Raw genomic sequence first — 14,493 nt, forward strand, 5'->3', positions numbered from 1 at the left:
ACTGAGCGAAATAAGCACGCAATATGCTATCTGGCATTTGTTCTAAAATAATCCTGTGAATGGGCGTGTATAGTGACTGAGGTAGAAATGAAACGAAACAGGTCACATTGCTGACAGTGATGAAGCTGGGTGATATGAGAGGGTGCACTGGGTTTATAACATCATTCTTTCTGCTTCTGTAATATACACTGTCATAAAAAATAAAAGTTTAACAAAATGTCTAAGCCATCAATTTCTATCTCATGATATCTCAAAGTTCCTTTGGTGTACTGAAAGCTGGAGATGGTTATATATCCTTTTTCAGAACAGAAATTTGCTAATTTTACAGGCTGCATCCCTTGATTCTAAGAGTTCTTTGAACACCTGCTATCAACAAACCCAGCACTCTTAGGTAAAGGCGGTTTCTCTTTGGAGCCAGAATGGGTTGCACAGGATTGCCAAAGAAGGCCCTCTGCCCCAGGGAGAACCAGGGCCATGTCCTGGAGAGAGGATGATCTTCTCTTCTACATGGACATTCTAACTTTATCTTGATGCTAAAGTTAATGTACTCAAGTCCTTCTGCTTCTTCACACTAACTTGACAGAAGATCATCTCAACTTTCCTGTCTGACTGGATGAAGGGGAACTTAGTTTTAGTACTGTAGAAAGTGGTAGAAAGAACAGAGAAAAGGGGCAGAGGAAGGGGCAGCCCATTTTCAGATTTCATAAGCGACCCTTGAAGAAAAAGTCTTCACATATCATGCCGACAGTGCAATTAAAAGTAGCAACAGGTCACGTAGAATATCCCAAGTGATACTACAAGGCAGGTGAACGTGAAGGCCCTCTGCACCAAGCATCAGTGAGTAAAAGCCTTTGTGGCGATACATGAAAATTACAGGGAAAGATAATCTTTATGCCTGTCAATTACATCAGTATTCCACCAGTCCTCTCACCTAGCTTATGCTTCTGTGTGATTACAAGAGATTTCCTTCTTTTTTTTTCCCTCACTATTCAAAGGTTTTAATTTTGAAACGTTTCTGTATTCAAATGTCTTAATTTACAAAGGTGGTCTGTGCTGGGTGGGCACCTCATTGATTTGCATATTCTCAAAATCATTGATTCATAAAGACAGATATCTACCTTGAGTGTGGAAAGAACAAGTGAATAAAAATGGTGCTTGGCAAAGACAGATAAAATAGCGATGTCCAAATTTCAGAGTAATGAGTGAGTCACTCTTAGAGAAATATACATTACTATATGCTTTTAGCAGTAGAGAGACTATGTATAAAAATATAATTTGCCTAGATGATGACCACCTTCCTTATAATAACTAAAACTCAAACTCCTGAGAAAAGTGTGTACTAGTGGCACACTCACCCACTCACCCACCTCCCTGCCCACCCACCCACCCTTCCCTCCTTTCTTGAGCAAAGCAATTAAAGGACAAGAGGAAAGTAAGAGGATGGAGGGAGGACAGAAGTGGAAGGAAAATGAAGGCAGAAAAAAGGGAAAGGAAGGAGATTACCAATGTGTGAGGACTACATTTATAAAAAAAATGTATAAAACTCATAAATAAACTTTATTTTTAAGGCAGGTAAAAGTTGACAGAAAAGTGGAGAGGAAGCAAAATTTCTCATATCCAGCTCTCTACACACAACCACTATTAAATTCTCACACCAGAAGGTTGTATCTGTTATAATTAGTAACCTACGCAGACACATCATTGTCCAAGTCCATAGTTCATGTTACGTTCACTCTTCCCTATTCTGTGGGCTTTGACAATGTATTAAGTCATGTACCCACCATGGCAGTATCAAGCAGAGCAGTTTCACTGTCTTGAAAATCCTCTGTGTTCTGCCTATTCATTCTTCCCCGCCCCTGACGCTTTTACTGGGTCTGCAGTTTTGGCTTTTCCAGAATGTCATATGGTTGGAATCATACAGTAAGCAGTCTTTTCAGATTGGCTTCTGTTACTTAGTCCTATGTATCTAAGGTTCCTCCATGTCTTCTCAAGACTTGATGGCTCATTTCTTTTTAAGGTTATTCATATTTCACTGTCCGGATGTACCACAGTTTATTTATCCAGTCACCTCCAAAGGACATCTTGATTGCTTCCAAGTTTTAGCAATTATGAATAAAGCTGCTATAAACATTTATGTGTGGGTTTTTGTGTGAACATATGCTTTCAACTCACTTGGGTAAACACCAATGATTTCAAATGCCAAATTGTATGGTAAGAGTGTGTTTAGTTTTGTAAGAAACTTCCAAACTGTCTTCAAAAGTGGCAGAATCATGCATTCCTGCCACCAGTGAAGGAGAGTTCCCATTGCTCCACCTTCTCACTGGCATCTGATATTCATGGAGTTTTGGATTTTGGCCATTCTAATAGGTGTACAGAGGTAGCTCACTGCTATTTCATTTTTGCATTCCCAACTGACAAATGATTCCCTCCTATATCTGCCATGGGTTCATCTTCTTTGGTGACGTGCCTGTTCAGATCTTCTACCTGTTTTTTAATTGGGTTTTTCATTTTCTTATTGTTGAGTTTTAAAAGTTCACTGTATGTTTTGGATGAGTCCTTTATCAGATGTGTCTTTTGCAGAAATTTTTTCCCCAGTATGAAGTTGGTATTCTCATTCTCTTGGCATTGTCTTCTGTACAGCAGAAATTTCCAGTTGTAGTAAAGTCCAGCTTATCAACTGCTTCTTTCATGGATTGTGTCTTTGATGCTGTATCTGAAAAATCACTGTCATACCCAAGGTCATCTGGGTTTCCTCCTACATTATCTTCTAGGAGTTTTAATTTTGCATTTTACGAACAGTCTGGATTACTGTAGCTTTTGAAGCCTGGGTAGTGTCAGTTCTCCAACTTTTTCTCCTTCAATATTATACCAGCTATCTTGGGTCCTTTGGTTCTCCATACAGACTTGAGAATCAGTTTGTCCAAATCCACAGATAACTTGCTGAGGGATTGCAGTGAATCCACAGACCAAGTTGGAAGACCTGATATCTTGATACTATTAAGTCTTATCCATAAACATGGACTATATCTTCATCGGTTTAGTTCTTTCTTTCATCAGTTTTTATAGTTCTCTTCATATAGATCTTATACACAGTCTATTAAATTTTTATCTAAGTATTTAATTTGGGGTCCTAATGTACATTCTATTATGTTCTTAATTTCAATTCCAATGTTTCATTGCTGGTATACAGGAAAGTGATTGTTCTTGTATCCTGCAATCTTGTCATAATTGCTTATCAGTTTCAGGAGATTTCTTGTCAATTATTTTGGATTTTCTATAGAGACAATCACGTCATTTGTAAGAGCTTTATTTCTCCCTTCTGAATCTGAATAATCTTTTATGTCCTTATCTTATTGCATTAATTAGAACTTTGTTTAATTTTAAAAGTCAACTCTAAGTCATATGACAATTGGAATGTAGCAATTTTTAACAGAAGAATTTCTAGGGTCGGCTATGTACCTGGTACCTATCCAAGGATTTTGCATGTATTCTCATTTAACCTTCACAACCACTCTACGAAGTGGGTATTATTAGTATTACCATTTTATGGATTAAACCCCATGGACTATGGCCCACCAGATTCTTCCATCCATGGGATATCCCAGGCAAGCGTACTGGAGTGAGTCACCATTTCATTCTCCAGGGGATCTTCCCATATCAGGGATCAAACCTGAGTTGACTGCTTGGCAGGTGGATTCTTTACTACTGAGCTGCCTGGGAAGCTTGACTGCTCTAGTACTTTCAAGAAAACATCTGAGAAATTTCTCCAAAGGTGAAACTGGAGCACCTATCTCCAAAGGTGGTGGTTTTATTCTCGAAAACTTTATTATTTTAGAGGATTCCCTTGTTTTCATTAATTAGAGTTACTCCTTGGAATGACAGACTATAAGATGATTAGTGGAAATGTTTCAAGTAGATGGTAACATTTTCTGCAATTAGTGACCCAAAATGCACCTCTCATCAATCAACAAAAACAAAACAAAAACTCATCTACTGGAGATAATATAGGTAGATTTTCTGAGAATTCAGTGAAAGTGAGGCATGTAAAGTATCATGGGAGACTGAGAATTCCATTAGACGTCGATTCTGCTGTCTTCAAGTAACTGGAGTATAACGGGGAAATCTGAGACATAAACGTACCTTTTAATACAACCAAGAGCATAACAAGGGTCTTAAAAGAGGTGGAAGTGAAGTCTCACGGACATTCCAGAACAAAGTGTGTGGCAGACCCAGCTTCACCTCAGACTGAGAGTGTGTGAGGGTTAAGAGAAGGTGCCTGCCCTGAAGATACTCTAGTGCAGACTGAGGCTTTGCCACTCACTGGCTACACAACCTTCTTTATCCTCCCCAAGACTTAATGTTTTCACCTGTAAAATGGGGATAATAATAGAAGCCCTCAAAAGCTGGCTGCAGGAATAAGTGGCATGATGCACCAAGCCTTTCGCCCAGGCCTGGTGCTCAGTAAGAAACACACAGTGAATGGGAGACAGCTGTAGTGCTATGTGAAAGCCTGGGAACTGCCGGCATTCCACCATTTTTGACCTACAACAATGGCAGGTTCGACCCAATGGCAACGGTATCTGCCTTCAAGTAGAGTACTGATAACGAGCACCCTTCCACTCCAGATAAATGCATCAGACAGACTGATGTGGTCGTTTCCTGCTACCTCCACAACCTTCTCTGCTGGGCAGTAGTCTGTGTTACTAGAAGGGCTGGGGGAGCTGGGAAGTGTGTCACACAGGGAGAGTTGCTATCAGAACCCTCCAGCTGCCCGATGTCAGGCTGTGTCAACGACATGCACATTTACACTGACTAGTTTCAGTGGGGCCACAGTGGCAGCAACAGGGAGATCTGCCCACGTGAGAACCGCCAGAGACTATGGCTCTTCTGGAGCAGAAGTGTGGGGTGGCATTAGAGCACGAGATGCAAAGCAGCAACAGGCCAGATTCTCCAGGTATAAACCAGAGTGGGCCCCATAACTCTGGATGGGTGGATCCCATACAAGTCTGTCAATAAGAGTGAGTTCTGGAGGACAAATTTACACTTCTCCAAGTGGCATCACCACATCGTGACTCACTCCTGCCTTTTTGTGGTGCTACACACTCTGACCTCACGGCTACCACCACACACACCACTAATATTCCTCTCTCCGTGGTGAGAAAATTAATCTCTAGAACAGCTCATGAGAGGCATAAATTTCTGTTGCTACCCATCACCTTTACAATAATTATTTCAACATTTTCACAAGTAGGGCTTCCCTGATAGCTCAGTTGGTAAAGAATCTGCCTGCAATGCAGGAGACCCCAGTTCAATTCCTGGGCCTGGAAGATCCACTGGAGAAGGGATAGGCTACCCACTCTAGTACTCTTGAGCTTCCCTTGCGCTCAGCTGGTAAAAAAATCTACCTTTGATCCAGGAGACCTGGGTTCAGTCCCTGGGTTGGGAAGATCCCTTGGAGAAGGGAAAAGCTACCCGGTCCAGTATTCTGGCCTGGAGAAGTCCATGGACTGTATAGTCCATGGGGTCGCAAAGAGTCGGACACGACTGAGAGACTTAAAAAAAAAAAAAATTATAAAGTAGGTGTCTCTGTCTTTCATGTGAAAACATTTGACCTTTTTTTGCAGATAAACTCAAACACGAGGTCCCAATCTTGGAGCTATTTTAACAGCAAAGAAGACGGAAATGCAATCGGATGCTTGCTTATGGAAGCATCCGTAAGTACCCAATGGCGCTGCTCTGTGCAGCTCCACTGGCCTAAAGAGGTTTGTAAAACTCTATTTCTGGATTTTAGAAATTGGCAGATAATTCCTCTTGTGCAAACACTCTGTATGTTATGTTGTGCCAGTACAAATGTGTGCTACTGGAATCCATCTTTCTGCACGTTGCTTATGTATTTATACACCAATGTAAACACGTGCTCTTAGAGGGAAAGAGATGGCTCATTCACCCTGATATTCTATGTAATACCTCAAACTATCCCCAGTATGTACCAGGAACTAAGTAAATCCATATTGAATTAAATCACATAGGAAATTCAAGGGAAAATTAATGTTAATTTTCACATGAAAATCCACTAAGTCAGTGACTCTTGGTGTTAGACTGGAAAAAGCAAATCACACAATAGTTGCATGAAATCAATTCAAGAATCTCATGTTAACTTTCCATTAAAGTGAAGTTGAATTACACTCTCTCCTTGACAAGAACATAATATTCTAAGACTTAACAGTCAACATGAGATGAAATATACTTAATTTAAAATATAAGCCTTTGTTTTCCTTCCAAGTGTAGAATCCATTCCATATGGACTAATGCCACAGCCACAGGTAAACCACCATCATAGGCTTGTATCAGTGGAGATGTTAACACTGATGCTCAACAGCTGATGGCTCAGTAGGGATACAGGGTTAAGCAGTGATCCTGGAAGAACAAATATGGGTTCCACCTGAGAGTACCAAGAATGAAAGGGTGCCCTGAACTTTGCTCTGGCCCTGGAAGCTAGAGTGGAAAGACAAGAGCCCCCGAGAGCTGGGCTCACAAACGTAGAGCACACACGCCTGCTCTGTTGCGGCACGGCCGGCACCTGGTGCATTTATTCAGAGCTCTGAGTAAGCTGAGACGACAACAGCTATGTCCTGCTGGTTTACAAACTCGTTTTCATATGCTGTCATTCTGCGCAGGTTTTAATTAAAGACAAGTCTAGATAACTGAGGTGGGTAAGGCTTCAGTAAAGAAAACCATCACCAGTTCTACTGTGAGCTTTACATTGTTTATATGATACCATTAAACCTTTACAAGAACTTGGCCAAGCAGGCTCACCACGATAATCTCTGCTTTGAATGTAATAAACTCTTCAGTTGGGTATCAGGGTCAGGCCATCTCATAGGATGATTTTTAGAGCTCTACAATGATCCATCCAAACCTCAGTTGTAATAGTTTCTGGATCTTTTCAAACAGTTTAATTCTACAGTTTAACTCACCAGTCTGTAAGCATGGCCACACCCTGAAACTCATCTTTCCTTAGAGGAGTTCTACACTGAGGATCTTAAAACCCTAGAATGCCCCACCTCCTCATGGGCCACAGTCTCCTGGCCTCCAATTTCTCCACAGTCCCCACTCCCCATTTTGGCTCTCACTGGAATCTCCAGTCTCTGGACATTTCCCTTGGTTCACTGGTGTTCACTGTACTCCATAGACAGCCATTTTAAATTGTGCCTCTCTCAACTGAATGAGAACAATACTGAAGTTTTATGCAGAATTTCACGATTCAGAAAGGGCTAGCTCAGGCCTCCTCTTATTTCATTTGCAAAAAGTCTTATTTTTTTAATTCCTCATAGAGGAGTGGCACAGGGGACTCTGCACAGCCCCTAGGAAGCTTGTTGACTGGAGTGAGCTTAGTTTTATCTGCCAGCCTCAGTGGCTCAGAATGGCAAGAGCTGCCCATGATGGAAAGCCACCTGCTATCACACCCTAGCACGGACACCCTGTCTCAGTAGTATCGGATGCCAATGAAATAAGCAGCTCTATCCTACAGAGAAAAACGAGTTATATAAAGCAGTCAACAATGCACGCTGGCAGAGAGGCAGTCAGAAAAACAACAGTTGTGTTGAACCAAAGTTTTCCACGTAGCTGGCTCAGAAGACGAAGTTAAAGTAAGTCAAACAAAACCTAACGTGACTAAAATAGGTATGTGTCTTTTTGCTTCCAGCCATCTTGAAAAAGCAATAGCAATGCAATACTATAAATCTTCAGTTAATTAATTCAAGTTTTTGGCAGCAAGCTCCTACCCCCATCCTGCACTGCGTACCATCTGTCTACGTGAATATTCAGTTCTCACCCGCAACCTGCTTCCTAATCCTTGGAATAAATGTACCTCCTCAAAACCCAGGAAAACACTCTGTTAGAGTGGAGAGGGGGTGAGGGGAAGGCCTTATATTTTAAATAAACTGATCTCATTACTTTACAATCTGCTACTGCCATCTCCTGCGTTAACGATTGGCAGCACCTTCACATCCGTGAACTGTTAAGTGTTTAAAGAGGACGACTTCTCACTGGTCAATCAGATGGCAAATTTTCTGCACACACAGAAAGAAAAGCTTGATTCTGTTACCTCTAATTGACTTCGCCTCTCAGCAATCACACGTTCATCCTTGTTTCCAAATAGTTTCTTTGGAGGGAATTCAAGGGTCGCAAGCTGAAATACATATTTTATAAGAGACAGATTAATATCACACTCATGATCTTTGGGTCATTATTATTTGGAATCTCTATCACAGGGGGTGGGGGTGGGAAGAGAAAGAGGTTAGACGTTTCAAGATGGTAGGTCCTGCTTTACTTGGCCACTAAACAGCTGTATGACTTCAAACAGACCAGGTGAGGCTCCACCAGGCTCACACAGGAGGCAGGAGGAGGGGCCTCAAAGGAAGGATGGACTTGAGTCTCAACGTTTGGCCCCAGATACAGAGTAGACTCTTTGCCAGATGGTGGTTCATAAGTTTCCTTCTTTAAAACGCAAGTTTGTTCTTCTTTTAGTCCTCTTCTTAAACTAGAATTATTTTTGTGTTGAGATGAAGTTGAAAACTCAACAAGCACACTACCTGCACAGTTGGTAAGAGAGTTTTTAGACCCTTGCTGCGGTTCTTTCAACTTTCCATGTGGACTTTTCTCAGCTACTACTGCAAATGCAGACTGCCTTTGTGAAAAGAGGACTTCTCTTTCAGGCTTTCACCTTGCTTCCTAAAGAATAAACATTTAGAATTTGTTGTAGCCAAGTCTTAGGATTTCACAGGTATTATTCTTAAGCTTCTCTTCTCAGAAGGAGAAAAATCATAACAGAAAGGTAAGTTTTCTAATAGACTCAAAGACAAGTAAGAACTCTCTAATCTGGTACAAATCCGACCTGCTCGTGTGGCTTTGGCTGAATGAATACTGAGCAGCAAAAATTGCTGGTGTTGATGAAATTCACTTTTTCTTTCCTTCCTTCCTTGCCCTGTCAGGTTCAGATACATTGAGAAGCCAATGAAGCATTGTCAAGAAAAAAAAAAAAAAAACACATTTCTCCCACAATATAGGTCACAATGTGCCACAAAATTCCTATTTCGTGCATATGCAAATCTTGGCTGATTTAAATTTATATTTCCACAGTGGGAATCAAAAATTAAAAACATCTGCATATATATATATATATATATATATATATATAGGACTTTGAAAACTTAAATTTAGTATCAAAGGACAATATACATATAGAAAAACACATACATCGGAAGGAAGTGAACAACATGTGAATTTTCAGTATCTCAACACACTGCAACCACCACCCAGATCAAGGAACAGAACGTCCCCAGGAGCCCAGTAACCCCCAGTGCTCCCTCCCACTGGCCCCACATGCCCTGCGGAAGGCTGGTGTTAGCCCGACTTCTAACAGCTTAGTGTTTCCCATTTTTGAACTTCATGTAAACAGCATCACACGGCATGAACCCTTTTGCGTCCGTCATTGCTCGACCTCATGTGTGTGAGGGCCACCCCGTGACCACGCGCAGCAGTAGCTGGCTCAGTAGCTGGTCTGTTCAGTCTCTGGTTATGGGACATCTGGCTAGGTTCTGTTTTGGCCCTTAGGCACTGTGTTGCTATGAACATTTTTTCTATAGGTTCCTATACATTTCCTATAAACGTTATGCAGGGAGTCCTGTTGGTCATAGTCTTAGAGGTGGTCATACGGAATGCAAGTGTTCAGTGGTATCTGAAATTATCAAACGGTCTTCCCAAACAGTTTTACTACCGACACTCCCACCAGCAGGGACTGTGAGACCAAACAGCTCCAAATCCTCACCAACCCCTGATGTCGTGGTCTTTCTCATCAGGGCAATTCTGGTGGGTATGCCAAGATTGCTGCTGAGGTTCAGATTTACATTTTTCTAACGAGCCGCGACGTTGAGCATTTTTTCACATGCTTATTGACCATATGGGGAGTGCCTGTTCAACTCTTTTGGCCATTTTTTTAATTGGTATAAGGCCTTTTTCTCATTAAGCATAATTCTCCTTTTTGATTCTTTTCAAGGGATCTGAAGTCATTAAAGCCCTTTTTTTAAAGTTAACTGAAGTCGTACAGAAGTTTCCAACTCCACTGCTCTATCAAACCAGAGAAACCTGGGGTGAGAGAGGTGTGGGACCTCTTTCCCCTTTTCTCACCAATGTTTCAATTTGGTTGTTCATATCTGAAATCAGTTAAAGGTAAAGAGAAAGACCATGGGCATGGAAGTAAGACAGGCCAATTCTGAATCATGACCACTAATTAGCTAGCTAGTTTGTTTCTCTGAGCCTGAGTAATCGCTGCTGGAAAAAAAAAAAAAACCTGCAGACAATGGTAGTAAATGTTACCAGGTATATTTAGTGAAGCAACACCAAATGCACCTTAACTACTCTTATTGTTTACTAGGGATCTGGTAATTTCTAAGAATGCAGCATGCCACATTCTCTGGTCCCTTCTCTCCATCTCTAGATTGGTGATGTGGCTTCAAGGAGTAAAGAGATTTCTGGAACCCTGCCTTCACTGGCATAAGCACACTTCCATATGTTGCAGCTTACAGAAGACAGGTACCCAGACATGTCTTTTGGGCTCCATCCAGCCGTGATTTCATCTTGTACAAATGTGTTCCCCCCTCAAATGCAGTGATGTTGAAAACTTGGCAAGCATGCTTTCACAGTTGGTTGTCATTTTCTTACATGGCTGATGAAATGATGTGGTTTCTGTTGGGGAAACTCACAGTCACACTTGCACACTCAATCAGAGCGGGTGCAGTGAAAGGACCTCAGGCAGATGAACCAGGTGGGAATCAAGCATCTTTATTTCCTCATGGTCAAATGGCTGTATGTACTCCATCCTGGGATGGAGGCTGGTATCTTGTGCCATGATGATCCACCCTGTGAAATAACTGTGTATAAACTATGTGTAATACAGTCGCTCAGATTTTAGGAAGAAAAGGGCAACCTTAAACATCACTGAGGCACATAATCCTAAGACTATCATATTCAACCATCTAGCTTCAGAGATGAAGAAATACAGAATTCAGTGACTTAGAAAAGTTCCATGTCATGAGGTGGGCGAGTCAAGATGAGGAACCAGGACTGACTCTAGGTTTTCACAACAAGGCTGTAAAGGGTATCCACAGGGTATGGAAGACCCTACTGGAGTCCTCGAGGATCAGGGATCCAGAAGAAAGACAATAACCCCTCCTCTAGAAAACTGAGGAACAGCTGCTGGCAGTGGCCAATGGGCCCACCAAGAGCTGTCCATGAACCTCAGAGGGGACCTGCACTGACAAGGAAACAGCAAGGTGATGGGTCAGTGACCATCACAGGGACAATGGGAACTGGATGGGACTCGAGCAGGGTCCCTGGAAGCCTGTCCAGGGATGAGCAGCTCCTGTCAACTGACTCCACATGTAATAAAACCTGAGAAGTGTTGGAGGGAGGGAGAGAGGGAAGGGGAGCAGAACCTGCCATGTGAAGAACTACCATATGACATCCCTTAGATGTGGAATCTAAAAAGAAAAGCTACAAATGGGATGAACTAGTAAAACAGAAAGACACTCACAGACTTAGAAAACGAACTTATGCCTTGCTGGGGGTGGGGTGGGGGTGGCTATATTTAAGATGGATAACCAACAAAGACCTATTATATAGCACACGGCACCCTGCTCAATGTTTTCTGCCGGTCTGGATGAGAGGGGAGTCTGGGGGAGAATGGACACATGTATACGTACGGCTGAGTCCCTCTGCTGTGTACCTGGAACTACCACAACATGGTTAATCAGCTATACCCCAATAGAAAATGTTTTTGGTGTTAAAATACATTTTTTTTTTTAAAGTTGCCACATGACTCATAACTCAATGCACACGACCTGGTCCATGTCCTTTAGGTGGGGCTGGGACATGAACAAACTGAAGGAGAAAGGCAAGGCTGTGAGGCAAGGTATTAAAAAAAAGGATTGCCTGCATTAAAATAATTACATCAGAAACAGCTCTCCAATCTCTTTCCTCTGATAGAATGGAAACTACCTCCATTTCTCCTTCTTAGGGAATCTTGACAGTGCTGTTTAAGCCTTGCCATCTATAAGCTCTTAGGTTGAATGAGATGAAATTGCCAATTTTAAAGTTAAAAATGGTTGACTATCAGCAATTCCATCAGGTTAAACTCCATATAAAACTTCTGACGTTTTTAAACCACTGGGGTGAACATACATTCCCAGCTGCTTTTACCTGCCGAGGGCAAAGGTTCTCAGTTGTGGGATTGTTGATTGGCTACATCTAAACCAATATTCTTTCAAAGGAATATTTTTCTTAGAGCACTCAAAAATAAAACAGAACTGGAAACATCTTAAATTTAAAAAATGCAACACCGGAACCTCCCTGGTCCAGGGGTTAAGACTCCAAGCGTCCACTGCCGGGCATGTGGGTTCCACCCCTGGTTGGGGAGCTACAATCCCCTGTGGCTCCTGGCATGGCCAAAACAAACACACAAACAAACGGAGCACTGAAACAACAGCCAAGGAACCGGGGAAACAGTAACAGTACAGGAGACACCAAAGCCACCTAGGGGCCAATAGCTGTTGATACAGAATGGATTACAGGGCCATTTTCAACATCAGCCCATCTTTTGAAAGGAAAAAAGCAGAAAAGACGATCACAGTCTTTTCTTGGATTAGAGGAAAAAAGGGCAGGGACTGACTCTTCATTCTCAGCATTGTAAAAATCCTTATAATCCTTTGTATCTTTAATATTAGAAAAACCCTTGGAAGAATTGGAAATCTGGAGTAGAAGAGAGGCCTGAGCGTTTCCTCTCTCCAAGTACGACCACCTCATTTCTTCTGAAGCAGAACAGCATAAGCAATCCTCTGCAGGTTTCATTTCTGGACTATGAATTCTTTAAGCTGTCCACATGTTTTTAAAAATGGACGATTTACCCATTGTAAATTGTGCCCGGGACAGCCGAAAAGAGGAAAAAGATTTCTATTGTGCAGAAAGTGTTGCTGTCTGAAAAGTAATATTTCCAACAAATTAAGAGTACAAGTGAGGCTCAGAAAGAAGGTGACTGTCCCTGACTTTTCCTCTCATGTCCTACATACACTGACATATGCTGTTTACTTGTTTGGCTTCTCGTGTTAAAGAAAAGATTGAAAGTAAAAATCAATGATATTATCTGGATATTTACAATTTCTTCTCAAGTTCTTTATAGTTGGAATTTTTTCCTTTTTATGGCTTCATTTTTTTTTTTGAATCTAGCACATAGTCAAGTCTGATTTCTGTAAGAAACACTGTCAGGAACAGTAAACATCCATGAATGGGGGAGAGACTCCTCTTTCATTTCCTTTGTAACTTCTGACAAAGGAAAACACAGTGCCCTACATTTCTAAAAATTAATGTTCCTGATGTCCTATATTCCTCACAACTCATATAAGTATTTCTGACTTGTATGAAAATGATCAAGGTACTTGGGATTCAGTAATAAGGAAAAATTAACTTTTTTATTTGTACAAAATCCTGTCAGAATCATTTTCTGCCAGAGTTAGCTTGCTAATTTCTACTAAAAACAGTATGCTGGGATTTTTACTGCAATTGTATTGAAAGAACAGATCACTTTGGAAAGAAGTGACATCAAAAAGTCTTGAGTTCACCATTCCATGAAAAAAATTTTTAAAACTTCAGTTTCATAAAGAGCAAAATCCATCAATTTCCCCTTTTAACTTTCATGGAGAGAGTCTCATGTTAAAAAAAAATATGATTGCAACAGAAATACTCTTCCTACAAACCATAACATTAGATGGAACAGCTCTGGTTAAAGACAGTGGACTAAAGCTTTTATTTGTTCCCCTTATTGCCTTCAAAAGCACATGAAGAGTAAAAGAAAGATTCTGACTGCAAAGTAGGAAACCACCAAGTCCATACACAGGCCATGTGACCTCAGGGAGCCCAGCTTCCCCGCCGCCCCTCCAGGCTGGGGGCCACAAGCCACTTACCAGAGTTGGCAACCAAACCCCTAGGTAGGTATTCCATGAAGCTGTGATTAAAGACTGAAGCTGGGGACAAGGAGAAGGTGGGGGACACCCGAAGCCAAGGGGGCCACCGGGGGCTGCTAGGGGAGAGCCCAGAGCTGCTCAAGGTATAGGTGGGAGAACAGCCCAGGGGCAGACACCTGGCTTCACTGTCACAGGCGGTGACCCTACAGTCCCCCACCAACACCAGAAAACAAGAAAAGGTATGTCTCAATGTGAAGGAAAAAACTGGTGGGACAAAACTCAGAAAAATTCCAGGCAAAGGTTTAGGTATCTGGCAGATTGCTGCCTCCCTCTCCGTAGGACCTGTCCCCTCCTTGTCCCCATGATTCACTGGTGCTTCCCTCCCCCAAATTAGCCTACATCATAGCCAGATAAATATAAAACCACACACTAAAGCCTGTCTACCTCAGCTGCTTTCACACGATACATCATGTCCAGC

General features: G+C 41.8%; 1 protein-coding gene across 5 annotated transcripts in view; it reads right to left on the reverse strand.

The window, feature by feature from the left end:
• The window catches only part of KIF16B (kinesin family member 16B), a 309,240-nt gene that overhangs the window by 21,484 nt on the left and 273,263 nt on the right, over window positions 1–14,493 (reverse strand). For 4 of the 5 annotated variants that reach the window (XM_025000913.2, XM_025000912.2, XM_059892889.1 and 1 more), the window contains one exon: window positions 8,108–8,191. The exons of the other annotated variant lie outside the window; for it this stretch is intronic. In XM_025000913.2, coding sequence (XP_024856681.1) covers window positions 8,108–8,191 — 84 coding nt within the window. The remainder of the gene's footprint in view (window positions 1–8,107; window positions 8,192–14,493) is intronic. 5 annotated transcript variants of the gene reach the window in all.

Source organism: Bos taurus, chromosome 13 (assembly GCF_002263795.3).
Source record: "Bos taurus isolate L1 Dominette 01449 registration number 42190680 breed Hereford chromosome 13, ARS-UCD2.0, whole genome shotgun sequence".
Taxonomy (NCBI): domain Eukaryota; kingdom Metazoa; phylum Chordata; class Mammalia; order Artiodactyla; family Bovidae; genus Bos; species Bos taurus.